General features: G+C 39.0%; 2 protein-coding genes across 4 annotated transcripts in view; both read left to right on the top strand.

Annotated features, from left to right (window-relative positions):
* Nucleotides 1-5,437, top strand: part of eml3 (EMAP like 3) — a 37,483-nt gene extending 32,046 nt beyond the window's left edge. For both annotated transcript variants that reach the window (XM_053503595.1, XM_053503604.1), the window contains 6 exons: nt 891-979; nt 1,240-1,337; nt 1,493-1,580; nt 4,047-4,145; nt 4,258-4,388; nt 4,729-5,437. In XM_053503595.1, the coding sequence (XP_053359570.1) occupies nt 891-979; nt 1,240-1,337; nt 1,493-1,580; nt 4,047-4,145; nt 4,258-4,388; nt 4,729-4,965 (742 nt within the window). In that variant the 3' untranslated portion in view covers nt 4,966-5,437. The remainder of the gene's footprint in view (nt 1-890; nt 980-1,239; nt 1,338-1,492; nt 1,581-4,046; nt 4,146-4,257; nt 4,389-4,728) is intronic.
* Nucleotides 5,438-10,579: 5,142 nt separating this feature from the next.
* Nucleotides 10,580-26,858, top strand: mta2 (metastasis associated 1 family, member 2). 2 transcript variants are annotated; one of them, XM_053498935.1, is made up of 18 exons: nt 10,580-11,017; nt 16,282-16,349; nt 16,929-17,022; nt 20,229-20,346; nt 20,657-20,720; nt 20,860-20,977; nt 21,066-21,168; nt 21,984-22,083; nt 22,225-22,413; nt 22,553-22,627; nt 22,774-22,832; nt 23,023-23,123; nt 23,504-23,643; nt 23,732-23,960; nt 24,077-24,166; nt 24,264-24,382; nt 24,508-24,650; nt 25,324-26,858. In XM_053498935.1, the coding sequence occupies exons 1-18, from the start codon at nt 10,990-10,992 to the stop codon at nt 25,475-25,477; spliced, it is 1,992 nt and encodes a 663-aa protein (XP_053354910.1). In that variant the 5' UTR covers nt 10,580-10,989; the 3' UTR covers nt 25,478-26,858. The 2 variants fall into 2 exon arrangements, with proteins under 2 accessions (XP_053354910.1, XP_053354918.1); XM_053498943.1 differs by lacking the exon at nt 24,508-24,650.
* The last annotated feature ends 723 nt before the right edge of the window (nt 26,859-27,581 follow it).

Below are 27,581 nucleotides of genomic sequence, written 5' to 3' on the forward strand. Positions count from 1 at the left end.
CTGTTACTTGGAGCATATGTAAAAAGATTGCTAGCTTGCTTAAAATAGCTTTACGTTCCATCCAAACTGCCATCATGAGTACATTTTGAACCACCAAAAAATTCAATGACGAGGTGAATTCTGATATGGTGCTGACCTTGTCAACTAAAATAAAGACTGTATGAGAGTCAGAAGGATCATGATCATTTAATCTCAGCTCTCGACCCTGATCCTGAAGGTGTTTTCCCAGCTCCTAGCTAGTTACAATCTTTTCTAAATTAAACTAAAATGAAAGGAAGTGGATTAAAAACAATCTTTTCTTTTGCATGATATAATTTAAAAGTTGGTTTCTTATGTAACAACCGCAGCAGCAGTCTCATTTCCCCTCTCATCTGTTCCAACCTCTCAGCATTCAACATGACCAGCATACTAATCTCAGGCCTGATCATCTATTATCACGTGCACCTGTTTCTCACAATGACCTGTAAATAAATGATAAGTGGCTTAACAAAGTGGCTTAACAAAGAGAAATCCTTCAGAACCTGGATTAAAAATGAGAGTTAAATACTTGCCAAAAATGAGAGCAAATAAGTCCTTCAGGAAGCCTGGAGAAATATTCCTCAAGACAAGACTCAAAATATAGGAAAGTCTGGATGTTTGGAAGCAAAAAAAAAAAAAAAAAATGAGGGAGGGCTTAAGACTTTTGCACAGTAATATAAATCATAAACTTTAGATTTGTTAACCTTCAGAAGACAAGTTTGATGTCTGTCAGATCAATATGCAAAAGCTACACGCGGGGTTTTTTTTTCTGTGTGTTATGTAATTGTTGCACAAGAGACATAAAGCTATAATCCTCGTCTGTAATTCAAAGTCTCCGTCTTTTCTTTGGTTCTCGTTTTTCTGTGCTTCAGGTGGCTGGTGCTCGACCTGCAGACCCGAGAAGTGGTGTCAGATTTGACTGATGGGAATGAACAGCTCTCTGTTATGAGATATTCACCAGGTCAGACCACACAGCCTATACTGGGTGTCAGTGTTTCATCTCAGAAACGTAGCTGTTATTTATAAACTCGTATAAATGCCAGAACGTGCCGTCATCCCTCCGGGATAAGATGTAGTAAATGTAAGGATTCTGTTGAGAAAGAGAGGCAAACAGTTAACAGCCTAACTTAATCACACAATGAGCTCAGCACTACTAGGTTTGCCCTGGGAGTATGTTTACTTTCTGCTTTTATTACAGACATTTTTTTTTCCCCTTTACAGATGGAAGCTTTTTGGCTGTTGGTTCCCATGACAACTTCATTTATATTTACAGCGTGACAGAGGGGGGTCGGCGCTACACACGCTGCGGAAAGTGTACGGTAAGCCATGCATGCTTTAGCAGATGTGCCCACACTTGTAAGTCTTTTTTTGTGTTATGGCCTGTTTAACCGTGTGCAATTTTCAGTGACATTTACATCATAACAGGTAATGTTAATAGCTTGTGGAAACCTTTTCACTTTCTTTGCTGTTTCAGGGTCACTCAAGTTTCATCACACATCTTGACTGGTCCAAAGATGGGAAGTATATCATGTCGAATTCGGGAGACTATGAAATTCTTTACTGTGAGTACTCTTAGTTGGACATACATCTCCAACGTCTGGCATGCTTGTTGTTCATTTCTCTCTTTATAACCTTCTCTGTGATTAATCGTTGAATAGGTAAAGTACAGTAATATCAACGAATGAAAAAGCTTGTCTGCAAAGCTTTTAACAGAAGCATGTTCCTCATGTATCTAAGAGGGAAGACGTGTGCTTGTAAAGGCTATCATGACTTTAGTTATCAAAACAATGTTGCGTCATTTTATCCGGAGTAAAGACATATCAAGCTAAGATGAAATGAATACTTAAAAATTTTTCAACATAATCTCTGCCCACTCCATCTGTAGATACATGTCTGATTACCATCAACAACTATTTTCTTTTCCTATACTACGGGGGGTTATATATTGCTCCAGTGCTTAAAGGGACATTTTGTAAGACCTTCGATCTGTGTATATGTTCCAGTGTTTAATGGTTTTCCTCTGAGTACTCCAGTTTCCTTCCACAGTCTGAAGACATAAGGTCTAAGTCAATGATTTTTAAATCCGGGCTCGGATGACCACATGTCCTGCACATTTTGGTGTTTTCACAGCTCCCTACACACCTGATATAACTGTTCAGCTAATTGACAGGCTTCTCTGAATTGAAGTAGGTGTGATAGAGCAGGGAAAACACTGAAATGTGCAGGGCAGGTGGTCCTACTTGACTGGAGTGCAGAACCACTTGTCTTGGTTAATTGGTGTTTGTAATTCCCTGTAGTGTGTGATTGGTTGTTTGTGCGCGTGCGTGTGCGCGTGCGCGTGCATGCCTGTGTGTGTGTGTGTGCGTGTGTGTGTGTGTGTGTGTGTCCTGTGATGGGTAGGATGTGCCCTGCCTTTTGGCCCTAGTTCCCTGGAATAGTCTTAAGGCCTCCTACACAGCATGAAAGATATAAATGGATAATAGTTTTTATTGGATGGATGGATGTCTGTGATAGTAGATAGGTTCTACATATGAATGATCATTGCCATGTCCATGAGCTCCTTTTCTAGGTAAATTTTAGATCATATAGTAGATTAAAGATCATTCGTGTGTCTATAAATGGAGCGAATATGCATCTCCAGGGCCCGGGTTTGATTCCCACCTCTGGTCTGAGTGCATGGAGTTTGCATGCTCTCCAGGTGCTCGGGTTTTGTCCCACAGTCCAAAGACATGCAGATTAAGCTAACTGTCATTCCTAAATTTCCTGAAGTGTGTGTGTGTGTCCTATGATAGATTTGCACCCCATCCAGGGTGTACCCTGTTTAGTGCCTTAAGACTATGTGACCGTTACACAGGATAAATAAGTATAGGCAATGAGTGAGTCAGTAAGTAAAGTTGTCTCAGCACCTTAGTACACTTTTGCTAAGGTCACAGCTTAATGCACTATGACATCAGCCTTATTTCGTCATAATGTGTGATGAACTCTAATGTTTTCCTAAGGAGCTTTTTGGGGGACAACATGCTCAAAAACTCATGAAAATTGGCAGACATTGCCTGCTGCTGCCATTAGGATGCCTGAGAGTCTGGGCCCCAGGGGTGGCTCTGGGCCCTCACAAGAGATTTTGCTGCATAGCTCATACACACTTACACGTATGCATGTAAAACCCGGTACACATTTAAAGCTCATTGTGCCAAATGAATTTTTCTTTAGCCTAAGACAGAGACAGCGACTTAAAAAAAAAAATGCGGGCAGACATAGAAGAGTGTTAAAATTGCTTACATTTAATATGTTGTTGGTTTGGTTTTACTATAAGTGATGTTTTAGTCAAACCCGGACCTTTGATTGTGCAGAATAACAATCTGTTATCTCTCCTTTATTTTTCTATATAATCCCTTGCTACACTAATGCACTTATCTCAGCGTTTCACTAGTGCTTGGATACTAACAAGGTAGAATTTTTTTGTCTTAGTACATAGGAGCCATGATCAGACTGCCTACTTAACATCTGGGACGCTGGCCTCCCAGGACTGGACTGTACAAGGACTGTACAAGTGATATAACACCTAGCTTGGTGTTTCTGTAATAGTGGGTAGTATGAGGTCAGGCATTGGCACACCTTTGTGTTCATCGCGAAAACAAGACTTTTTTTCCATTAAATAAGGGCTAGGAGTTCCAGCTTTTCAGATGACATGAAGCAGGCAGTCCAATCATGGATCTGGCATACTGAGTAAACTTTCTACCTTGATGATATAAAGTACTACTGAAATTCTGGGATTAATACATTGTGTGTTACAGGTGATCAAATATAGAAATAAAGGCAGTTTTACTATTATAACTGTGTTCTGTTATTCTGCACACTCAGAGGTCCCAGTTTGACTTGAATGCCCTTCATATCTTCTGACATTTGGTCTTTGCTGCAGAAGGTTTTTTGCTGTATTTATTTTTAATTATACAGAAGTCCTTATAATGCATGCACATGTGGGCTTGAAAATCCCAACGCCCGTAATAACAGAACTTTTTTTAATGCAGGGGACGTGGCTGGAGGCTGTAAATTGCTCCGAAATCGCTTTGAGAGTAAGGATCGTGAGTGGGCTTCCTATACCTGCGTTTTGGGCTTCCATGTCATGGGTGAGACATTTACACACATGCAAAATGTCCTCTGTATGTTGTATCTATTTGCATATTGTGTACATTAAATACATGCTGTATGCACGGTGTTTTGGTGTCTCGTTTCATGTAGGCGTGTGGCTGGAGGGCTCAGATGGAACAGACATCAACGCTTTGTGTCGCTCTCACAGTGAAAGGCTGGTAGCAGTGGCTGATGATTTCTGCAAAGTTCACTTATTCCAGTATCCATGCCCTAAACCAAAGGTTAGTGCAAAATAACGAATGCATGATAAGATCTTGAAATCCTTTCTTTGCTGCCAGGGATGAACTGGAATTAAAGGCGGGCTGGATTCTGTTAAAGTTGCCAAATTGCAAGTCATGCAGTGAACTTTGTTGGTCGCGAGGCAGTCTGGGTATCTTTATTAGACCATGTTTTTCCTGGACACACCACATGTACTATAATTACAGTCTAGCCTACATAGCTTATATTAAAAATACCATCCTGAAAAAAATACGCCTTATAAATGTTAAAGTTGTATTCATATAAATAGGAATTTGTCATGTAGCTGCTCTATTACATTTCATTCTGCTATTTTTTTTCCAGGCACCCAGCCACAGATATGACGGCCATGGCAGTCACGTGACAAACGTACGCTTCACCCACAGAGATACTCACCTCCTTTCACTGGGTGGAAAGGACACGTGTATCCTCCAGTGGCGAGTGAAGCGGGTTGGGATTGGGGCTGGGGACAACAAGGACCATCCAACCTCCTCGGTTCCTCCCTCCTCTTCAACTGGCAGTTCAGAACCAAAGAGCCAAATTGAGAAAGGGATCGAATGAACAGAGAGAAACAAATAAAGACATCAATAAAAAAGAGAATATCAGGTCGCACAAACTAAGTAAAATTCAGCCTTAATTTGCCTGTGCTGAAAGGTTCTTGGCCATGTGTCATGACCAGCAAAAAGTGAAATGATGGAGTTGCTTGAGTAAGGATTTTCACCAGGTTTACATGTTATACTATGCAAATTCTATGGAGAAGCGGACCAAGATTTATATTTCTGTATTCTGATATTACAAAGTCAGCAAAGGTTTTTTGTTGATTAATGTGACTTTACAGGACATGCCATTATCATCTCAGAAAGTTATTCAGAACCAGGCGTCCCATTTATCATCCTCATCATAGTACATGTTTACATTAATGAACTCTCTCTCCTGTTTATTTCCTTTACAACCATGTGATGTGTGACTATGACATATAAATGTATTTGTCTTTACACTATTAAACATAAAACTTTTGTCTGTGTGATATTGACCAATTGAAATAGAAGTTGACTTTGTCCTGTCAGTGTGACCTTGGTGTTATGCTTATCAAAAAACTATGCAAAAAGGTTTATTATTGTATTGTTAACTATTAACAAATTTGGGTTGATTTTCGAAACTTTTGTTAAAACCCCTTAGCGAACCAGCCACATTTATTTAATGAGTGTAATAATAATATTAATAATAGTAACAACAATAATAAAAGATAAAGATTTACAATTCATGCAATAGCTTGTTTGTACACAAAAGCTACCCACTGTAGTAGACAATTTACTGTATATGTTAAAATATCCAGTATTAATCCAATCAAATCGTAAATACAGATATGTCTTGAAAGGGGCCAAATTAAACATTGCAGTATAGTTTAATGTAAGCATGAAGTTAGTCTTAGTACTTAATTAAATGATCCTAGGTTACATCCTAATTAAGTCACAGTAGTATCACATTGCTTTCATAATGCAGCTAATAAATAACAAAGAAAGAAAGAAAGAACAGGAAACAGATACAGTTACCACAGTCATTTTAACCACATGAAGCATCATAGGTAACACCTCTTCTGGATCATGGTTTATTATTAATTTACTGCTAATAAAGAGATTTGTTTGATCAAGTAAAAGGTAATATAATAAGTCTTAATTAAAAATATAATAATGATATGATAATGTATTGGAGCTTTTTTTTAAATATATATAATTTTGGAGCTCCCCCTGCTGCTTGTGAGAAGAATTGCATCGAAAATACTTCCCTTTTCATCGAAACGACTTCATTCTCTGTTAAGAATAAACGTGCCTGTGAGTTTTTGCTTTTAGTTACTGTAGTTAGTTAGTTAGCTTTAGCTTTAGCTTTAAACATACGCCTGATGGAACTCATCACCCACTGCCTAAATATGAACACTCACAGCCATAGCCAAAAAGTCTTTATTTTAGGATATATCTTATTACCAGTCTAAAAACACTTTTAAACTTTTGATTTATTTAAGCCTTCGTGTTAAAAATAATATGTTAAAAGTATTTCATTTCTAGCATAGCTTTTCAGAATTTGATCAGGCGGTACTTTCCGCCTCCTCAGGGAAACAGCGGCATGAGCTCACAGAGCGGTAATGTGACTCTGCAACCAAAAGGGGGCAGTATGCCATTAGATTCGCTTGGTTTAAATATACTGCTGAAGTACTGATAAAAAATAGTCACATCTGACCAAAGTTTCTCTCTTTCTTTCTGTAACAATAATGCCTTAATACATGCCTTGATATGACATCATATGTTTTCATCACACATCCATTACTGCACAATTAAGTTCTTTATTCTTCACATATTCCAACTTCTTGTTAGTAGGCTGTAGTCAGAACACAGGGTCTGCCATTGTACATGACTAGGGGCCTTGGTCAGGGGCCCAACAGCAGTAACATGGTGGTGCTGGGGCTTAAACTGCTGACCTTCTGATCAGTAACTCAATGCCATAACACACTGAGGCACCACCAACCTTTCTTGCTGGGTGTAAATATGTACGTAAGTAAATGTACTGTAAATATGATGGTGATAGTGTCAGTATCCTCCTGAGACCCAGCAATTTATTTTTTTCCTCTGTGGGGGACATGATACTGTGGTCTTTATTTTAAACACCATGCATGCATGGTGTTTGTTTCCTAACGTACTGTATTGGGCTTTCTATTGATGTCACACAAGTGGGGGTGTGGCCAACAGATCACATGTTCTGTCTTTCTAAACAGGCGGCGATTGCAGCAAGCACATTCTATGGCTATTTTATCCCATTTTCAACCCTTGCCCTCAAATAAATTAAGCTTCATATGTATTGGGCAGGAAAGACAATGCCATTACAGAAAGATCATTACTGCCAATGCAATAACCTGGGACAGATTTTTTAAACTTCGCCAGTCCATCGAATTACCTTGCCATCCTGGATGACCAGAAGAAAGAGGATGCTCTTTGGAAAGTCAGGTATCTTTTAAATAGAAACCAGCTATCAACAAGGCTGCCTCAATTGATCAAGGTCCGTCAAAGCTGGCAAAGATGAGCAAAATATTCCTTATACAGGTCAGTGTCCTGTGCTCCAATGTGAGCCTGGGAAACCAAATCTCACAGGTCGCAGGGCCTTTGTGTTTGCCAGTGCCAGTGGTTTGGTGCTTAATTTTGAAGTCTACAGGAGTCAAAACACATTTCAAGACAAGCAGGTGGGGATTGGAATAAATGCTGTTGTTTGCATGGCAGGGTCACTACCAGGAGAATCCCACCTATACCTACACCAGTATTTCACCTTAAAAGTAGTCTTCATCTTTTTTAGATCTGTAAGTCTTAAATGTCCAGTGACAATGAACAGAAGAGAGGCGTATCAGAGATGATAGTCAGGGAACACATAGAGATTGCTATAACAAAATGGCTGGACAACAAGAAAGGTCCTTTGGCGTCTTCCATGCATGGAGTTTAATAAAAACATGGGCGGAGTGGACCACATGATCAGCCTCCATCCGATGTCAAGCTGCACAAGGAAATGGACTGTCCGCACCATCCTATGTTGCTTTGATCTGGCTGCCACAAACATTTGAATCCAGTACAGATCAGACTACCAGGCCTCTGGGAAACTGGCAAAAGAACAGACTTTTTGTATACATATGTATCTTATTAGGGCCCAAGCACTATGACATCAGCACTATGTCATCATAGTGTGTGAAGAGCCCTATGGTTTTTCACCATTTTGGACTTATTGGGGGTATCAACATGCTCAAAAACTTATAAAAATTGGCAGACATTGAAATCAGGCCCCTTACACGAGGTTTTGCTGCATAGCTCATACACACTTACACGAATGAAAGCTCATTGAGCTAAACACACATGGGCTCAACTCAACAGGAAGTCAGTTATTTTGTCTGCCAAAACACACCCGAAGGAATTCAATACGCTCTTCCAAGGGAATTATGCAATTGACACCGAACCGGGCCTATGTGATCTAACGACATTGATGATGCAAATTTTTGATATTTTGAACTGGTCAGCTGTGCTGATGCCTTGAACATACACCAGAAGTGGTTAAAAACCTTCTGTGGAACATCATATTGAGTGACATCACGTTCAGTGACATCATACATTGAGTGACATCATAGCTTTGCCCTGGTGGTGATGGCGCAGGGTGCTAAGGCCCGCTTATTGTTGCTTTCAACTTTATTACTTATTATATTATATTATATTATATTATAATTATATAACTATATTATATACTGAATTACAAAATAAAACTAAAATTCATTGTACTTCTTTCGACAAAGCAAGACCTAGTGTCCATTACAATGGATTTAATTACAACAGACTCACTTCATGTAGATAAAAGTAAAATAATAATGACAAAAATGTATTCAATAATAATTAAGGATTAATGAGTCTCATAATTGTGACTTTTTAAACCATTTTTTAAAAACAAGGGAAGCTATATTAAAACATTATATTTTGGCACTAGCATGAAAAAATAACACTTTAAATGTATTTATGTGTATTATTTTATTAAATTTTATTTTATTTCTGAGTTAGTATTGAAAACTTTTGAGATTAGCTCTGTTTATAAGAAAGTATTTTATAACTTATTACTTACTTATTAATAATTTATTATTATCTGGCGAGTAGGACGGGCACGGAAATTCTCCGAAAATCATCATGCACAAGCTGAATTGTTTCAACATTTTTCGGGGGTTTGAGCTGGGGTCTTCCTGATCTCTCATCAACTTCCAGTGATGTCCTTCTCCTCTTGATGTGCGCGTGCCACTTAAAACACCTCGAACGACTCATTGCAACATTACTGTAAACTTGCCGAATCATGTCAAATGTCTCTGTGGCAGATTTGGCCAGTTTCATGCTGAATTTCACGTTCGCTATTTGTTCTAACTTGCTGTCCATGATAAAATTACAGAGGTGGTAACACACCTGGGCAAATGAGCAGAATAGCAAAAGGTTGCACATGTACACAGAACAATGTCTTTTGGCACGCTGACTTATGATAGTCAGTGCTCTGTGACTGTGTGTGTGGTCTTGTGCTGCTATCAGTTGGTGTGTTACAAAACTACTTTTTTTGATACCATATCATACGTGTGTATTATTTTTATTTAACCCTTAATATAACTGAAAAAACAAACAAAAAAAACCCATTGAGTTACAAACATTTTTGTAAAGATGAACAGGCCAAGACATTTTTAGGATTGGGGTTTCGATGGACCTTTTTCAGGTACTCTGGTTTCCTCAATCAGTCCAAAGGCCTGCATTCTGGGATGATTGGTTGTTCCAAATTGCCAGTAGTGTATAACTAGATTTTCTTTCTGTGACATTAAATTGAGTGACATCATAGTGTGATGCTTTTTCCCGTAGAATCTAGGGCTTTTTGGAGAGTCTTAACATTTCTAAAATTATGTCATAATGGTTTTGCACCTGTGTGGGGTGTTGGTGCTTGGGCCAGATCATTGTTGCTTGCAACAATATTTATTATAATAATAATAATAATAATAATAATTATTATTATTATTATTATTTCATTATAATTCTAAATTTACCTAACAAATAATTTTATTATAAAATCTTACCACACAGGATGCAGTGCTGCCTGCCAATGTGTGAATAGATTACCTATAGGATTTTAGAAAAACTGCAACATGTTACCACCTAAAATGCAAACATATTCTTTCATTTATTTATTCATTCCATTATTTAGTCATCTTCTATATTGCCACACAGTGCAAACCAGTATGCCACTGAGCTGCCGTGCAAACATATATAAATATTATTAAAAAAAGTTTTAATAAATAAGTTATAAGTTAATCTTTATAACAATAAGTAAATCTTTTAACAATTAATTTACAATAGCCTTGAGTTGCCAGGTTCAAATGACTGAGCAGAAAACCCGAAGTCTTCCTGTCTTCATCTCAGTTCACATAATAATGACAGACACGTGCACAAGATTATTATTTATTAAAAGATCAAACCCATAATTTTTTTTTTAACTGAGGTGTATCTGTAGTGAGCTCGAGCTCATGTTGACTTCCTGTCTACTCCGAAGAACGCCGAAATCCTCCGATTGACGTCACGATTCCGAAGATTACGTTTACGCCGAGGAGGAGGAGGAGGGGTGGTGGTGAGGAAGAGGATGATGAAGCTGGAGCGGAGGATGGGAGGAAGAGTGGCGTGAGACACACACGCGCGCACACACGCAGCCTGGCTGCCGAGGACCTCGCGTACATGCGCGCGTGCGTGTGTTTATATATATATGTATGTGTGTGTGTAAACGCATGAGTGACCGGGACTTTTGTAGGGACTTCTATCAGACAAAGAGACGCGTTTAGAAACGTCCCGAGGCGCGCACTAACGGAAAGTTGAAACTTTTCGGCGGCGCCGCCAGAGCTCGCGCTGCCGAGCCGGTCCCGGCTTTGTCTCTACACAGCGGAGCGCGACGGTGCCTGCAGGAGGGAACATCAACATCCGCCTGATTTCTTTTTCAAACCGCGCAAGAGAGGAAAGGAAGAAGGAAGGAGGGAGAGAGAGAAAGAGAGAGAGAATGGCGGCCAACATGTACCGCGTCGGAGGTGAGCGATTTGAGCGGAAATTCTGCCTTTTTCTGTAGCAGGCTAACGCTGTGAGCTAGCGCGGCTAGCGCGGCTGGTTTAATAGTTAGCTGGAGGATTCGTTAGCCTACATGCTAACTAGCCTGTTAGCGCGGTTTCTAGCTAGTAGTATTTCCGCGTTTCTCCACAATGGCCGGCTCATGTTAGCTCGTTTAGCTAAGCTAACCGAATAACAAGGGAAAAGTTTTGAACTAAAGTTTGAGAAGATATTAATCAGCCTGCTGTGGTGTTTTTGAGCCTCTGGAGGACTTTCACTGGCTCAGACCGGGGCTCTGTTAACTGGTTTATCAAACACACTTTTGGTTGCTAACACGCCATGATTAAAATAAACTCGTTGACTAAGTCGGAGAGTTTAAGTGAAGTCCAGACCAGGGAGAGGTGCAGTCTCTGAGGTTCACTGTACGAGGGTGAGTCAAAAAGTATCCGCACTCTGACTTCAGAGATTGTTTTTAATTAACTTTTAGCAAAGACTAAAACATCCCCCCAACAAACTCAAATCTGTCTCTTTTTCAGTACACTTTCTCCATCAGTCCACAAGCTTCGTACCCCCCTTATTAAAAACATTTTTAGGCTGAGCCACGAATGCACCACTGTCTTTACTTCTTCGTCTGAAGTGAATCTGCAGCATTCCAGGTGAAAGTCTGATCAGGACTATAGGGTAGGATGCTTGATGACAGTGAGGGCAGAAGTGTGCGGACATGTGGTGTCATGAAAGATTACAACAGCCTTGGATAGGAGTCTTCTGTGTTTTAATCTGAAGTTTAGGCTTTTCACTGCGTTTCACTGTAGCCAACACTGTTGATTGTTGGACTTTTTTCCGGATCATGTTCCAATACTGGCCCTTGAGAATCCCAGAAAACTGTAAGCAACAATTTTCCAGCTGATGGTTTACTGTTGAACTTTTTCTTGGTCTGCAATTGAAGATGTTTCCATTCTGTTTCCTCTTAGGCTTGTAGTGATGAATTAACGTACCGTCGCCAGTAATGATTCTCTTTAAGAAATTTTTACCGCCCCTTAGAGTATCGGGCAGAATTGTGTTTTTTTAGATATCAAAAAACTTTTTAAATAGCACTCACATTCATAGATGAATAACGACAGTTACAGAAAAAAAATGATGCAACTCATTCACATCAGCACAGCAGTGACTGGGGAGGCAGTAGCCGTGACCGCAAAGTGCTGATAAGACGGTGGGGCCAACAGAAATTTTAATGTACCTTGAGTGCGGATAATTTTTGACTCACTCACCCTTATGTATGAGAGGCTTCATGTATGAGATCTGTCCAGCTTAGTGTTTTTGAGGCATTTTAAACCTTGTGTTGTTTTAATTATTTAGGGGTTAGCGCACTGAGATGCACAAATTTTGACAGCTCAAGTCCTCAAATGAAACCTTGAACAGTTTGCTTCATACTAAAATGTGATTTTATTTCCCAAACATCCTTCACGTGATTGTTGTTTCATTGTAAACACACACTGGCTCATTCATAATTAACTCATGTTAACACATCCTCTAATTGTTATGCATTAATTGCTGAATTAATTTAATTTCCCCTATGTATGGAGACTCTTTGGACACCCCGTGTATTGTAAACGAGCTGATTAAAAGTCTAACAGGCAGCCTTCAAGATCTCGTCATGACTCAAACCAGGCTGAACATTTTTGGTCACTGGGTTTTATGTCAAGGCTTCCTCTCTGACCGAAGTGCGTGTCTTGGATCCACAGACGTTTTACAGTTTGCCCAAAAGCGCATTAAAGGAGGAGTGAAGGCAGTCGCGTGTGTGTGTGATTGGCTTGCAGCTATTACTTTGTGATGTTAAAGGTCATCTTATTCAGCTGTAAACGCCACAGTTCCTCTTTTCTTTGCTGGCTTTAACGATTAGCTTTCAGGAAGGTGTAGTTGGATGTTTATTCACACGAGGACTTCAACATTTCATGCAGGCTCCTGTACATGCTGTTGCAGTGTGGATGCAGGATTGTGTCTTGAATGAAAAGTCAAAGTAATTTTGACCGACTTGAATTGTACGGACTTCAGCCTCATCTGAAGCTTTCTCTCCCTCCACTTCCTGCGTGACGTGAGGTTCTCAGACGTGTCTCATGTCCTGTTTGAACTCCATCATGAGTCTCAGCCAAATGAGCCGCTAAGTCAATCTCATGCTGCTGCGCCGCCGCGTTCACTCTCACACACGCTGTGTGTTGCCTGTACGCTCCATTGTCCGGGCTGCTTTATGTGTCACCTGAGCACTCACTCTCCCTGAGCATCCTCTTTTATTCACACACACACACACACACCTTGACAAAGGATGACAAATGATGGGTTGAGATGATACTAAACAGAGAAGCTCTTCGCCATACAAAAAACATTTACGGTCTTTAGACCCGAATGGCCTCACATGACCTATGACCTCTACATGTCTTTGTTTGATTCACATATGAGGATCATTAGGTATAATTCTTTTGTGAAATGTGGTTCTGTTTAAGGAAATTGATTCAGTTTATAGTTATCAGGTGCTAGTAAAGAGAAACTGAGAGGAGAAATTGCAACGTGCACAACAGGAGAGTCCAGAGTCTTAGAAGGTTATACCAGTTTTTAGGGAATTGCAATGTCAAAGCAAAACTGAGGATCGAATATATATTATTCTACAAATAGCCTGTTAAATTAATTATCTATACATCTATCTCTTTGGGCTACACAATTTGATTTAAAAAAAACATTGCGATTATTTTTGACATTGTGTTTGTGCATGAACGAGAACTTAAATTATTTACAAGCTACGTAAAGTCCTGATTATATATGTTACCTGTAATAAATTACAAATTTGCGATTAAATAATCAGGTCCATCTTTTGTTTTGTTTTTTTCATGCAGTTAACTGTGCAGCACTACTATATCTTATCTATCCATTTATCTTGGCTATATAACTATCTCTCTCTCTGGTTAAAAAAGGTGTAACAATTATACCTGGATCACATAATTTCACCATTGTGCTTGATATTATGTCTCCCAAAGACTGGATCTATCAGGTCTCCCAAAAGTCTCTGTCCATATGGAGAACAAAAATTCGTCTTTTTTTATTAGTAAGTTGTAAGTGGATTTGCAAAACAAAACAAAAAAAACAGTACATTATTACTATTTTTTATAAACACACAGCGTCGTCTCGCCCGCTCATGTTAGGAGCTAGAAGGCTAGCTCAGTATAGTTTGTGTCGTATTTTGTATGTGAAATTTATCTTTATATCTTATTTCAGTTGATTTTTGAGAAGTGAGAGCTGAAAGGTGCATGTAAAGGTTTGCATGACTAACACAGATTAGTTAATAAGTTCTTCACAAATCAGCTTACAGTATTTGGGGAAGTGATTATGAGATCCAAAACTAGTAAGCATGTTTGTTTGTTTGTTTAATGTCCTGGACTACAAGGAACTTTTTGAGATTATAGTACAATAGTGTGGGATGTTGTTACGTGCAGTATCACTGATGACAATTTTAAATTAAAGTTGTCGATAGGGTTATACAGGGAGCAGCGTCATTTGTGCAGTAAGCGAAGCAACACTTTTGAAATCAATGAAAAAAATCATTATGGGTAGAAATTGATCGTGTAATAATTCAGTAGTTCCTTAAACTAAGGCTTTGTTTTTCCTGTTCTTCAAAAACAAAAAGCTTCACATGTTAACTTTTGAAGACCTTTCAGGTTTAATAGACATGTATGATTATTATATCCATATTCAACATAGGTTTGTGGCAATGTAGCTGCAGACGACTAACAAAGCTGTCTAGCTGTGTCCGGGTGTGTGCCAAAAGTCAGGGGTTCTAGTTGTTCATGTGCTGAATGATGATAATCCTACTGGAGACAAAACGCTTATAACTGTGTTATTGATACTACTGTATATTTGCTTCATGCGATTCCAAGGATGGCTGAGCTCCGGCTGATGGAAAGAATCAAATCTGAAACGAGGTCGGATCCTGTGTGCCATGATCATGTCTGGGGTGACCATCATTGATTTTTCCTGACAGTCTGGCGGTGTTGGCTTGGGAGACATTTTTCTTCCAAATGAGATTTCTGGAGTTTAAATCCGCAGCGCTGTCTCTTCTCAGGATCGGTCACTCGTGAAGAACAAAAGACTTTAACTGTAGTTTGCTCCTGTATAAAGGGTAGGGGTTGTGACGTTAACTGGGTATACAGTGGGGGCCAAAAGTATTGGGGTAATTGCAGAATTTAATGTTTTGATTACATTCTAAATTTTGTAAAAAGAATAATTTGTTTGGTAATCACTGTTTAGTATGAAGTCCAGCTGAGTGTAGAGTTAAAAAAGAAAGAAAGGGAAAAAAAGGCATTTGCAGTACTTACTTGCTCTATCCATGTTAGCTTGACTGCTGCCTGAAGATCCTGTACAGAAGACGGTTTCTCAACTACTACTGCCTTGCTACTGACTGCTGCAGCTTGATATAGATAGATAGATATTTATTTATTTATTTAGTAAAACACATGCCCAGGGCATCACTGTGTACATGCAGCATGCTTTGAGGGACAGGTGTGTTTTTATTTAAAACCAAATACGAGTTAAAAGTGAGCACTGTCAGGATGTACTAAAAAAACTGTACTTTTTTCCTAAAACAGTCATTTTATGGATAGCTATTATATAGATTTACATTATACATTGTAAATACATATATATTATACGTGTGTGTGTGTGTATATATATATTATACATATACATTTTATTATTATAGCTATATAGTTATGTATTTCCTGACCTTGCAACTGTGAGTTTTAACACCAGAAACAGTTCTTGTGCACTTTTACAAAGATAAGCCAGACACCTGAGTGCCTTAGTAAAATCAACTGTTTTCACCATCCGTGCATGAAGATGATGTTACTCAGACAGACTCTGTAATCTTTTTTTCTATATTCTTTAAGACTTCTCAATACGCTGTAGCGCTTAAACACTTTGGTGTATTTCTCTTGGTGCACGTTCTCTGTACTCAGCCCTGCTTTGGAGCGATCCAGATCAATAGGCAAATAATCCTGTTAACGATTACCGTTAATCTATTCTAGTTTGGACAGATGTGGAAAAGCAGATAGCCTGTATGCCTGAATAGTGACATGGCACAACAAGAATATTGTCGTCATTTTGTTGACCTGACATAGCTGCCATTAAGAAAAGTACTGTACTCAAAATGCTGCTTTCATATAGTTTATTTTTTTCCCTCTTATTTTCTCTCATTTTTCTGCAGATTATGTGTACTTCGAAAACTCGTCCAGTAATCCCTACCTGATCCGTCGAATAGAGGAGCTCAACAAGGTGAGTGGATTTTTGTCAACTGATTTCTTTGTTATTTGTGTGAGGATCCTGTACGCAGCTCTCATAGTATAATAATAATATAAAGAATGTTATGAACGTGCCGCACAGCACATGGATTGAAGCACAGTTATATCTGAGCCTTTCAGAATTATTGGCACCTTTTCTTAAAATTATGTAGAACACTTTCATATTTTGAGCTCAAAACAGCAGAGATGTTGCATATTATAAAATGTTTCTGCTGACTCAGAGCAACGAAAAATAATTTTGTTTTATATATAATAAAAAGATTTTTTTTATTAAGTAATCTTGCTATTTCTTATTCTATTTTTATTACAATTAAATCACTTTCATTGTTTCAGGAAAATACTTTCTCATTTATGTAAAAAAAAATCTTTTTTATTTTATTATTTTTTTTACAAAGCCGACTGTTCACCTTTTTATTTAATAATCCTGCTATTTGTATAACGTGTGACTGTGTGAGAGAACAATAAGGACATTCAGTTAGGGCTGGAGCCCATGTGATGATGTATGAGTGGCAGGATTGGTCTAACCTTTTGTCTCTTGGTGATTTTCTTGCAGACGGCCAATGGGAACGTGGAGGCCAAGGTCGTGTGTCTCTTCAGGAGGAGGGACATATCTAGCAATCTCAACACACTGGCAGACAGCAATGCTAGTACGTTATCATTCTATCCACTCTGCAAGTTTTTGGTCAAAAACAGCCTTCTGCATATTTTATATGTTGCTTCAATCAACTAGACACAGTTAGAAAGTTCTTATAATCTTATACTCCACATCACTTAGATTTAGAAAGCTCCTTTACCCCACTGCACCATTCATAGGCCACTGTATATATAATACCTACAGTTCGGTTGCTCCTCACTCTTGGCCCAAGCTTTACACCACCTTTTTAAACTGCCTTAAAGTGTGTCCTGTTCTTTCAGTTTCCCGGTAATTCCTCCGTCTTTCTGTGATATCTGCTCTGCTCTGGCTCGTGTTCAGCCACAACACCTTCCCAGTCAGTTGCTGTTAAATTGCCACACAAAGCGCATGCATGAAAAGGGGTTTAACTGTAACAGTCTAACTACTGACACCGTGTTGGCACCGCTGTTAACTCCCTTGGCAGCTGTTTTACACTGTGCAGAATGAGAGCCTTGTGTTTGAACTCGGCAGTGGAATGTGCTCCGTATTTGTCGTTTGCATTTTAATTTTTTTTTTTAGTTGGAGCTGCTAAAGAAATAACGAGAGGTTTCAATTCAATTGATTGACTGCACGGTCGATTTGATGAATAAGTATTCGTTATTCTACATGCTCTTCCTGGGCAACTGATAGGATGTGGCTCAGTATAACTGCTGAGCTGTGTGCTTAGATTGTGTCCTGTCGCTTGGATTCAAGGGTTTGAGCGATAGGAAGCTGTTGGGTCTACTAAGTACTAAGTGTAAATCCATGCACATATATGTGTGTGTGTATATATATATATATATATATATATATATATATATATATTTTTTTTTTTTTTTTAACCATTTCAAATACTGCTGTACAGTTAATCACAAAATAATCGACATCGTAATACAGATCCATGCAACTATTGAATTGGAAAAGGCTGCAAGTTATTACAAATTTTGTACATAAACAGGAATTCCCATGGAGTTTGTCAATGTTTTTATTTCAATAAATATTGACAAGCATCCTCTTAATTTGATCATTTGTGCTGTTATTTGCTGTTAGGATAGATAAATATGTTGGACTACTACATGGTACATTTAACTGTTAAATATTGTTTAAATTGCAATTGCAGTATGTCAATAATAACATTTTTTTTAAAATTAGTTTCTTTATTATGAACTATTGCAGCCCTAATATCAAATATTAAATTTTTTGAGGTGGGAGAAAAAAAGGAAATTTTTCATAATTTAATAGAGATGTTTCATATTTAAGGTAAAACTGCAATTTACCATAATGCATGTTAAGATTGGGCGCCCAGTAATCAAATGGTTTTGGTATTCTCAGTACGGTGTGTTGATATTGCCAGATTGAGAGAAGAGAACAAGTGTATTCAGGTACAAGTGTATTCTTTATAAAGTGTCATTTTGTTCTAATCTAAAGACCTGTATAATATGAGAAATTTCTAAAAAATAATAATTATTATTATAATATAAAAAAAAAGTAATTCATGAGCTTTGATTTGGCTCTAGGCAGAACTCATCAGCAGTAGCAGTTGTATTTCATCCCTAATAAAAGGCAGCACTACACCCATGCTTATTTACTACAGGATGGAGCAGTGAGAGTAAAAGCTTTGTCGCAGCTAGGACAGGCATCTGTTCCAGGCATTCCTGTGAAGATCCACTACGTTGTCTAACTAAACGCTTTGTGGTCACCGCTCTACTAATAGCACCAGCTTATTCTTGTAAAAGGTTTAAAGGAACCTACCTGCACTGATTAACACCCTTCTCAGGTGATCTAACCACAGCTGATCCCAATCAGTAGCCGGGTTGCCAGCTCAACCCACACTTCAAACTCGCTTAACATTACTAGTTTATGATTTATTTATTTTTTTACTCGAACGCTACTATCTTGATATCTTTGCTTTGACTGGTTGATTTGCATCATCTGGCTGCCGGGAATACTTTGTGTACTTTACTAGTGCCAAAACTCAGAACCAGGGAAGTAATGCTGCAATCAACTTTTGATCTCTGAGCCTTTGAGATGTGAAGTTGAGGGGTTGGGGGACGATGACATGAGTGCAGCTTAAAATTGATGTACGTGTTAAACCTTCCTAGACCTGTTTTTAGCGAATTGGTGATACCAAGTGTGAGCAGGTCCTTAGATTGTGCTGCTATTCAATACCACAACTTCTCTTTTTTTTCTTAAAACCCTGACCCTGTACCCCAGACACCTCCCTCACACACACCCAACCCCCCAAAGCATGCGCATTCACTCATGCACACTGTCTGTTTTTTTTTTCTTTGAGCGTGTCCTCCCTTGGCCTTGAGCCCACAGTCCCGGTGCTGCACACACTAAACAAAAGAGCCTTCATGGCATTGCAAGTCCCTGGCATAGAATGGGTTAACGTCGACTCTTTCGGGTCTTTGTCCTGTCTGTGAGTGACTAGTGGGTCTTATGAGGACCACTAGTATACATAATATATATATTATGTGTGTGTGTGTGTATATATATATATATATATATATATATACACACACACACAATTTTGTACATCATATATTTATTTATATATTTATTCACACACGAGTGTGCGTGTATGTATGTGTGTGCATGTTTGTGTGTCTTAGTGGGGGATGGGCACCTCAGGTTCGATGCACAGGGTTTCCCAGGAAAATTGGCAGGGTCTCGCTGGCCGAGGGGGTGGGGACACTGGAGTGGCAGGAGGCCCTAATAGAAAGGGGTGTGGTCTGATGTCCCACCCATTCACTGACAGGGTTTCCTCGGGCTCGGTGCAGGGGCGGAGTCCAGTCACATCCTCTGATACAGTCCTGACAGATCTCACCTCACTCGAGCACCGGCTTAGAAAATGAAAAATCTTGTGGCTTCCGAGAACCAGCGAGTAAATATAAGCGAGTCAAACTATTAAAAACTGTTTTTTTTTTTTTGTGTGGTTTTTTTTTTTTTTTGCCTCTGCTTAGCATCAGTTTCAATCAAGGCCTCTGTAAGGTTGTAGCAGGAAGTCATCACGGCTTGTTTAAATACACACATTATTGATGTTTATTTGTTTGTGTAGGTTTCATATTTTATTTATTTGTATTTGGCCTCTAATAGTTAATATCTTTATATATAAAAAGAAATGGAAATGAAAAATTAATTTAAAAAGTACAAGTAGACATGATCATTAACACAACTTGGTTATTCTGTTGTTCCCAGGAGACTTTGAGGAAGAGTCCAAGCAGCCACCAGTTACTGAACAACAGAAACACCAGCTCAAACACAGAGAACTCTTCCTGTCCCGACAGTTTGAGTCTCTTCCTGCCACCCACATACGGTGAACATTTCTTTTTCTTACAAATGCAAGAAACTGATTTTTTTTTTCATTTTTCATTTTTTTTTTCATGCCATTAAGGTGGATTGTTTTTTGTTCTTTCTTATAACCGTATACTTGCATAAGATCCCTGTTGGACAATGTTAGCAGGTTTTTTCAGTAATATAACAACAGGCGTGCAGCGGAGATGCAGTCTTCTGTCACTTATTATACATGTCCCTTCTTTTTGCTGCTGCGGTCTCATCTTTTCTTACTTGCCAGATTATAATTTTTAACTTTTTTTTTTTTTACTACTTTTATTGTTTCTCCACAGAGGGAAATGTAACGTCACACTCCTAAATGAGACTGATGTTCTAACAGGCTACCTAGAGAGAGAGGTAGGATATCTTGTTAATTTAAAAGAAACCTTTTAACGATTCTAGAGTAAATTAAAAACATGGTAATCTTGAAGACATTTTGACTATCATTGTGCAATGATGAGCGTTTATTTATTGGATCTGTTTGTGGTTCCTGCAGGACTGTTTCTTCTACTCGTTGGTGTTTGACCCGGTTCAGAAAACCCTGCTCGCCGACCAGGGTGAGATTAGGGTGGGCTCCAAATATCAGGCTGAGATTCCGGACAAATTGGCAGAAGGTGAGGAGTTAAGTTCTGTCTAATTAATTGACGTAGCTCATTACTGTAGCCGTTCATACCCTGACAGAAAATCATTGTCCCACTAAAGAGGACTTAGACAATCGAGTACAAGAGAAACTGGAGACGAAGGTGTGGGATCCAGATAACCAGCTGAAGGACTCTCAGATAGATCAGTTCCTGGTGGTGGCACGGTGAGTCAGCCCGTTTTCACACACACTTGCCGCTGTTATAGCAAGAGCACAGCAGGTCCTCAATCTAGTACATTTTATTATTAACATATGAAAGTAGTTCGAGTTAATGTAGCAGTAAGAAGAACATTGAGATGTAACCTGTTTTTTTGCTTTCCATTCCAGTGCAAGATTGTAATGGCATTTTCAGTACATTGAATACTTGAGGTGGTTTTTGTAGGTAACTTAGTAGCTGGATATGGGTGGTGTTACCTGTCCATGGGTTCAGAACACTTTAATATGGGTGCATTCATTGTCTTTTTGCATATTAATATTGTGCTGCTCTTTTTCGATTACAAACATTTTAGGTTTTTTTTTATCATTTCTTATTTTAAAAACGTGTACCAGGCGACACAGTAGTGTAGTGGTAAGCACTGTGGCCTCGCACCTCCGGGGTTCGATTCCCAGCTCAAAGTTTGCATGTTTTCCGCCATGCTTGGTTGGTTTCCTCCAACAGTCCAAAGACATGCTAACTGACGTCCCCAAATTGCCCATAGTGTGTGATTGATTGTGTGTGTGCGCGCCCTGTGATTGACTGGAGTCCTCAATTTCTTTTTGGTTAGTCTCCATGCTTCCCTGTATATGAAACCAGTATAAAAGATGAATTGTAAAATGTATGTATGATGCGTACCATGGTAGTATATTTACCTTTTAACGACAATAAGGTTGTGAATTATATGTTTATTCATTTATTGCCAAGTTTTGACATGGTATTGCTCAACTGACAACATTTCTAACATACATAAGATTAATATAAGATCATTGTTCACACTTTGCAGGGCTGTGGGGACTTTTGCTCGTGCTTTAGACTGCAGCAGCTCCATCCGCCAGCCAAGTCTGCACATGAGTGCAGCAGCAGCATCCAGAGACATCACTCTGGTGAGAGGACGTGCATGCATGCACATACGCATAAACATGCGCACGACAGTGCTGTAGACACACGTCCACCATACAGTTTTATTTTAGTCTTGTGTGTACTTCTGGTTCACTCAGAATGCAAGTCATTTTTTCATTTCCCAGTTCCATGCCATGGACACGCTGCAGAAGAACGGTTATGACTTGGCCAAGGCTATGTCCACACTGGTGCCCCAGGGTGGCCCTGTGCTCTGCCGCGATGAGATGGAAGAGTGGAGTGCCTCGGAAGCCATGCTGTTTGAGGAAGCACTGGAGAAATATGGCAAGGACTTCAATGACATTCGCCAGGACTTTGTAAGTTGACAAGCTCCTTCTTGTTTACCTTGCTCATCTGCACACATGCTGTAAATGTATGTTTTAAAGTCTGAAGTTGACACTGTGTTTGAATGATTTTATATCGTTGCCCTTTTATTCTTTGGTTTTGTTTTCCTAGTTGCCTTGGAAGTCTTTAGCCAGCGTTGTTCAATTCTATTACATGTGGAAAACCACAGACCGTTATATTCAGCAGGTGAGCATTGTAATTGTGTGCTTTTATTTTTTTTTTGTTTTTTTTTCGCCATCTCTCTATTATTCATTTTGTTCTGGTTTATATTTCTGAAGTCATTATGGTATATTATGTATTAGCATGCTTAGATTTTTGTTCTTCAATTTCAGAAAAGATTGAAGGCAGCAGAAGCAGACAGTAAACTGAAACAGGTTTACATCCCCACCTAGTGAGTATTTACTGAAATAACAATTTTTTTATTTTTTTTATTTTTTATGTGGCTGCTTAGGTTTTGTGGGTAATAGTTGCAACACTTGTCTTGTCTGTTTAAAACTAGACAGCACATGTTTCCCCGCTCAAAAAATGTATCTAAATATGCTCTTTATTTAAAAATTTAATTGGGATTTTGTCGTCACCAGCACCAAGCCCAACCCTAACCAGATTATGGCTCCTGGGAACAAACCGGGCATGAACGGTGCTGCAGGCTTTCAAAAAGGCCTGTGCTGTGAGAGTTGCCATAGTGAGTACCAAACTTTGCAGTCACCCATGCTCTTTTTTATTTTACCAATAAATAGTTAATAATTTTGAATATATAACCAGAGTTTTTAAATTGCAATAAGAACCATCATGATACTGATGTTTAGGCTTATTACATGCGATCTTGTGTATTTTACTTATGTACAATAAAATTGAATATGTTAAACTTTGCCACTTGCATTGCTGCTGGTTCTGCATGGGCATGCAAACTTGTGTCAAGTATAAACCTGCCTGTATGAGTATTACTTTCATGTCAGAAACTTAGATGGTGCTTTTAATTTGATAAAGTTTACAGATGTGCCTAGGTTTTATTATTATCCAACAATGCATTTTAAATTTGACATTTCCTCTGGTCTGTTGCAGCTGCCCAGTCACCTCAGTGGTATGCTTGGGGTCCTCCTAACATGCAGTGTCGACTCTGTGCCTCCTGTTGGATTTACTGGAAAAAATATGGTGGGCTGAAGACACCCACTCAGCTAGAGGGCGCTACAAGAGCTGGCTCGGTATGGAGTGTCTACCAATATTACTGCAACTCTATGCACAATCCAATGTTAATCCTTTCCCCAACTAACACTTTTCCTTCTGTGATAGGATGCACCCTCACGTAGTCACATGACTCGTCAGGAAGTGCAGGGCATGTCCCCGTTCACCAATAGTGCTGGTAGAGCCAAGCTTTTGGCCAAAAATCGGCAGACGTTTATTCTGCAGACCACCAAGCTGACCCGTATCGCCCGTCGGGTGTGCCAGGACATCCTGCAGTCACGTCGCGCTGCCCGCCGCCCTTATGCATCGATCAATGCCAATGCTGTCAAAGCAGAGTGTAAGTGTATTGCACTGTAGTAAAATGACTTTTATATAACTTGCAGTGCAACATTTTAACATTCACGTTGGCAGTACTGATGTTAACTGCACACTATTGTTAATTTCTGCCTTTAGGTATGATCAGACTCCCTAAAGTGGCAAAAAGTACTATAAAGAACCGCCCTGTTCCACGACCATCCCTTGTTAACATAGTCAAAGAACTGGGTGAGTTTTTTTTTTTTTTTTTTTTGCATTGATATAAACCAGACATCACTGTTAGTGTGATTGATGTACTAACAACCTACGTGTTTCTGGTCTTCAGCTGTCCAGGCTCCCCTTAAACTCAAAGCTCCTAGAGGCGCTCCAACCCCAATCAACCGTAATCAGGCCAACCAACCCCGCAGTGCAACTGCCCTGCTGGGCAAAAGACCCTTCGATAGTGTAAGCTCTCACTTTCTCTCTCTCTGTCTCTTCCTCCCCCCATTCCTCTCTGTCTCTTTTTGTCTTATGTCTTTCACGTACTGCTCCGCTTGGCCTGTGACCATGCTCACCCTCTTTCTCTGCAGGGGGGAGGACACTCGTTCTCTACTAATGGGAGACCCTTTGTGAGCGGCATGAGGACGACTGCCCAGTCAGTCATAAAGCGCCAGAGAGTTAGTCAGGCAGATGCCCCAAATCCTGTCGTCTTTGTGGCTACTAAAGAAACCAGGTGTGTTTATGCAAAAATAAATAAATAAAACACACTCTTAGGCCATGTCCACACATAGCCAAGTATTTTTTTTAAAACGGAAATTTTTATCTGTGGTTTTGGCCTTTCGTTGACATGTAAACGCCGTTTAGGTCGTTAAAAATGGAGCTTTTGGAAAACTCCATCCAAAGTGAAGATTTTTTTAAAGGTTTTTAGTAGTGTTGTGTGGACAGGAAAAAACAGATATTTAGTAACGTCACCTTGTGTGGTAGTCTCCTTGATTTGAAGACAGGTTTGTTTATGAGGATATTTGTGCAATAGTGGACTTGCGTACAGTAAACTAGTGACTGTGTTAACGTTGCTTTCTGGACTTCCGTACATACACACATTACGTTAATGAACAGTACGTTTTGTCTGGGCTTCTGATTGGCCCCCTGTTGATTAGGAAAGCTCCCTAAAGCACTTAACAGGGCGTTTTGCGTTTTCATTTGGACAAAGATTTTTTTTAATGTAAGTTGTGTGGACGGAATTATTTGAAAAAACAAAGTAGAAAAATCTCATTTTTTTTAAAAAATACCTGGCTACGTGTGGTCATGGCCTTAGGTAACTACGTCCATTTCAACTTGCTACTCATGTTAAAACAAACAACAACAAAAAACAACTAACATGCATGTACACTGTATGTGTTTTTCAGAACCCTGAGGAAACACCTTTCTCAGGCTGAGATGAGACGAGCAGCTAGGAAACCCAACATCCCTGTCAGAGTGAAAATTCCTTTGCCACCACGACCAATTCCTGTCCCTGTGCTGCCCTCTAGCACCAGCGAGCCAATTGTACTGGAGGACTAATGACTTTTCTTTTAGGCTGCATCACCTCACATCTCTTAATCTTTATGTCCTGCTTTCTTTTCTCTCCTTTATTCCCCACAAAAAAATAAATCTGTGCGCTGTCTTCCCCTCCCATTTATTATTACTTAATTTTTTTTCATTATCTATTTTTTTGTCATCATTTCTTGTTCACTTTTCCATGTGGTCATTCAAACCTGTGAGCTTTATAAGGAAACAGCCCACAGATGAGCTTATGCGCCCCACATAATTACCTAGCAGCACACGTCAGGCTTTCATCATGGACTTTTGTAGTATTTTATTTCTGTAGTATAGTTTACCCAGCCCCATCCTCCCCCTCTTCCTTTTTTTTTTTTAAATGCCGAATATTTTTAACTGTGTAATTTAAATCTGATGATGCGCAACATAAAATGATGGTGATAAAGCACACTTTATTTTTGTCCTCCAAGTCTGTCTTTATTTGTGTAAATATTAACATTTTTCAGGAGTGATATCTTTAATGCTGGTGTGGTAAGGGGTGGGTTTTTTGGGGTGGGGGAGATGGGGTTTGGCATGTCTCTTATACGTTCTTTCTTTGTTTAAACAAATTCAGTATGTAAGTGCTCCTTTTCTTCACAATTTAGTCAATCTAATGGTTGGAAACCAGTAGTGTTTCTTTTAGTAGCTTTGTTAAATTTACCCTCAATCTGAAGAGATCAACTAGACCACAGGGCGCAGGACGGCATCAATGGGTCGGCTCAATGCCGCAGGACGTTGATCGGTGGATTGAAGTTCAGGGCAACTTTTATTTATGGCCCCATTCTCCTTTTTTTTGTTTTCTTGTTCAATATGTGATCTCTCATTGAATGCTGATGTTGAAGGCACCTATTTGAAATGTTTTCTAAGTGCAAACGGTGATGGAATGTTGATGGCCCCTTATCAGTGTAGATCAAGGTAAAAGGTGTTAGAATGAAGTGGTGGGAGAGAGCAGGGTAGGCTGCGGTTGGTCAGAGAAAACCCTGTGGCAGCTTCTGGTTCTTCGGGTTTTTTTTCCTTTAAAGGTTTTCTTATTAGTAAATGCTTAGTCTTGCAATCAGTTCAGCCTCTGCCTCTTTTTTGTTTAATTTCTTGCCGTTTGTACATATTTAATAAACAAAGCCATAGAGTTTTAAATTTCCAGTTATGTGTTTGCCAAGAGGGTCAGGACCCAATGTAATCCAGTGACTGACAGACAAAATGGCACTGCCTGTAAGGTAATGTAGTGGATAGATGATGTAGTTAGAAAAGCAAGAGAGAAAGAAAGGACAATTTTCTTTGCCTATGATGTAAGATTGAAAAATAGGTTGTAGAATGCTTTGATATTGAATCATGTTCTCATTTATGGTTTCATTTGTGACTTTTTTTTTTTTTTTTCATTCACTGAGTGAGATTGAGCTCAAACAAAATATTCCCTTGTACATTGTTTTCTTTCTCCCTAGTGTTGGGGTTTTTGTAAGGTTTCTTAAACTGAGCGTGCACTGCACACTAAAATTTAAAATAAACGTTCACCTGTCCACCGAAATGAGTCGCCAGCTTTATATACAGGAGACTGGTCGTGTCCCAACCCACATATTATTGTACTAAATAAGTCTCCGGTGCCATTATGGCGCAATGAGTATGGCTGTATATGATTTGGGACAAAGACGAGGCCCAATTTAATAATTAGTAGTTTATTGCAATGGGTCTGTATACTTTACTACATCTTAAGTTTTTGTTTTTTTTCTTTTGTGGTGATGCTATGGCCTTTTCTAATGTGTTTATTATACATTACAGTACATGTGTTTATTTACTGGCCACTATAATTTACGTTTGAGATGCTCTCACCCTCACATTTTTATCTCCTACATCTAAGCAGTTGAGGGTTACGGGCCTTGCTTCCGAACTGTGGTCCAATGCCTTAACCACGGAGCTACCCCAGACCCTCAATTTATTATGATTTATATTTTATAATATATATATATATATATATATATATATTATTATTTACAATAATTTTGTCTAATGCTAATTAAAATTAGGAAAGGTTTATGCCTTTTTTTTAAAACAAGAAAAAAAAATCAATGAACTATTTATAGAACACTTTTATTTA

This window comes from Clarias gariepinus, chromosome 1 (assembly GCF_024256425.1).
Source record: "Clarias gariepinus isolate MV-2021 ecotype Netherlands chromosome 1, CGAR_prim_01v2, whole genome shotgun sequence".
Taxonomy (NCBI): domain Eukaryota; kingdom Metazoa; phylum Chordata; class Actinopteri; order Siluriformes; family Clariidae; genus Clarias; species Clarias gariepinus.

Excerpts from the sequence above, each read along its gene's own strand:
- mta2 (XM_053498935.1), top strand. The coding sequence starts at position 10,990 with ATGGCGGCCAACATGTACCGCGTCGGAG. Across the intron at positions 20,978-21,065 it reads TCCGGACAAATTGGCAGAAG|AGGACTTAGACAATCGAGTA; the intron begins GTGAGGAGTTAA and ends GTCCCACTAAAG. Across the intron at positions 22,628-22,773 it reads CAGACCGTTATATTCAGCAG|AAAAGATTGAAGGCAGCAGA; the intron begins GTGAGCATTGTA and ends CTTCAATTTCAG.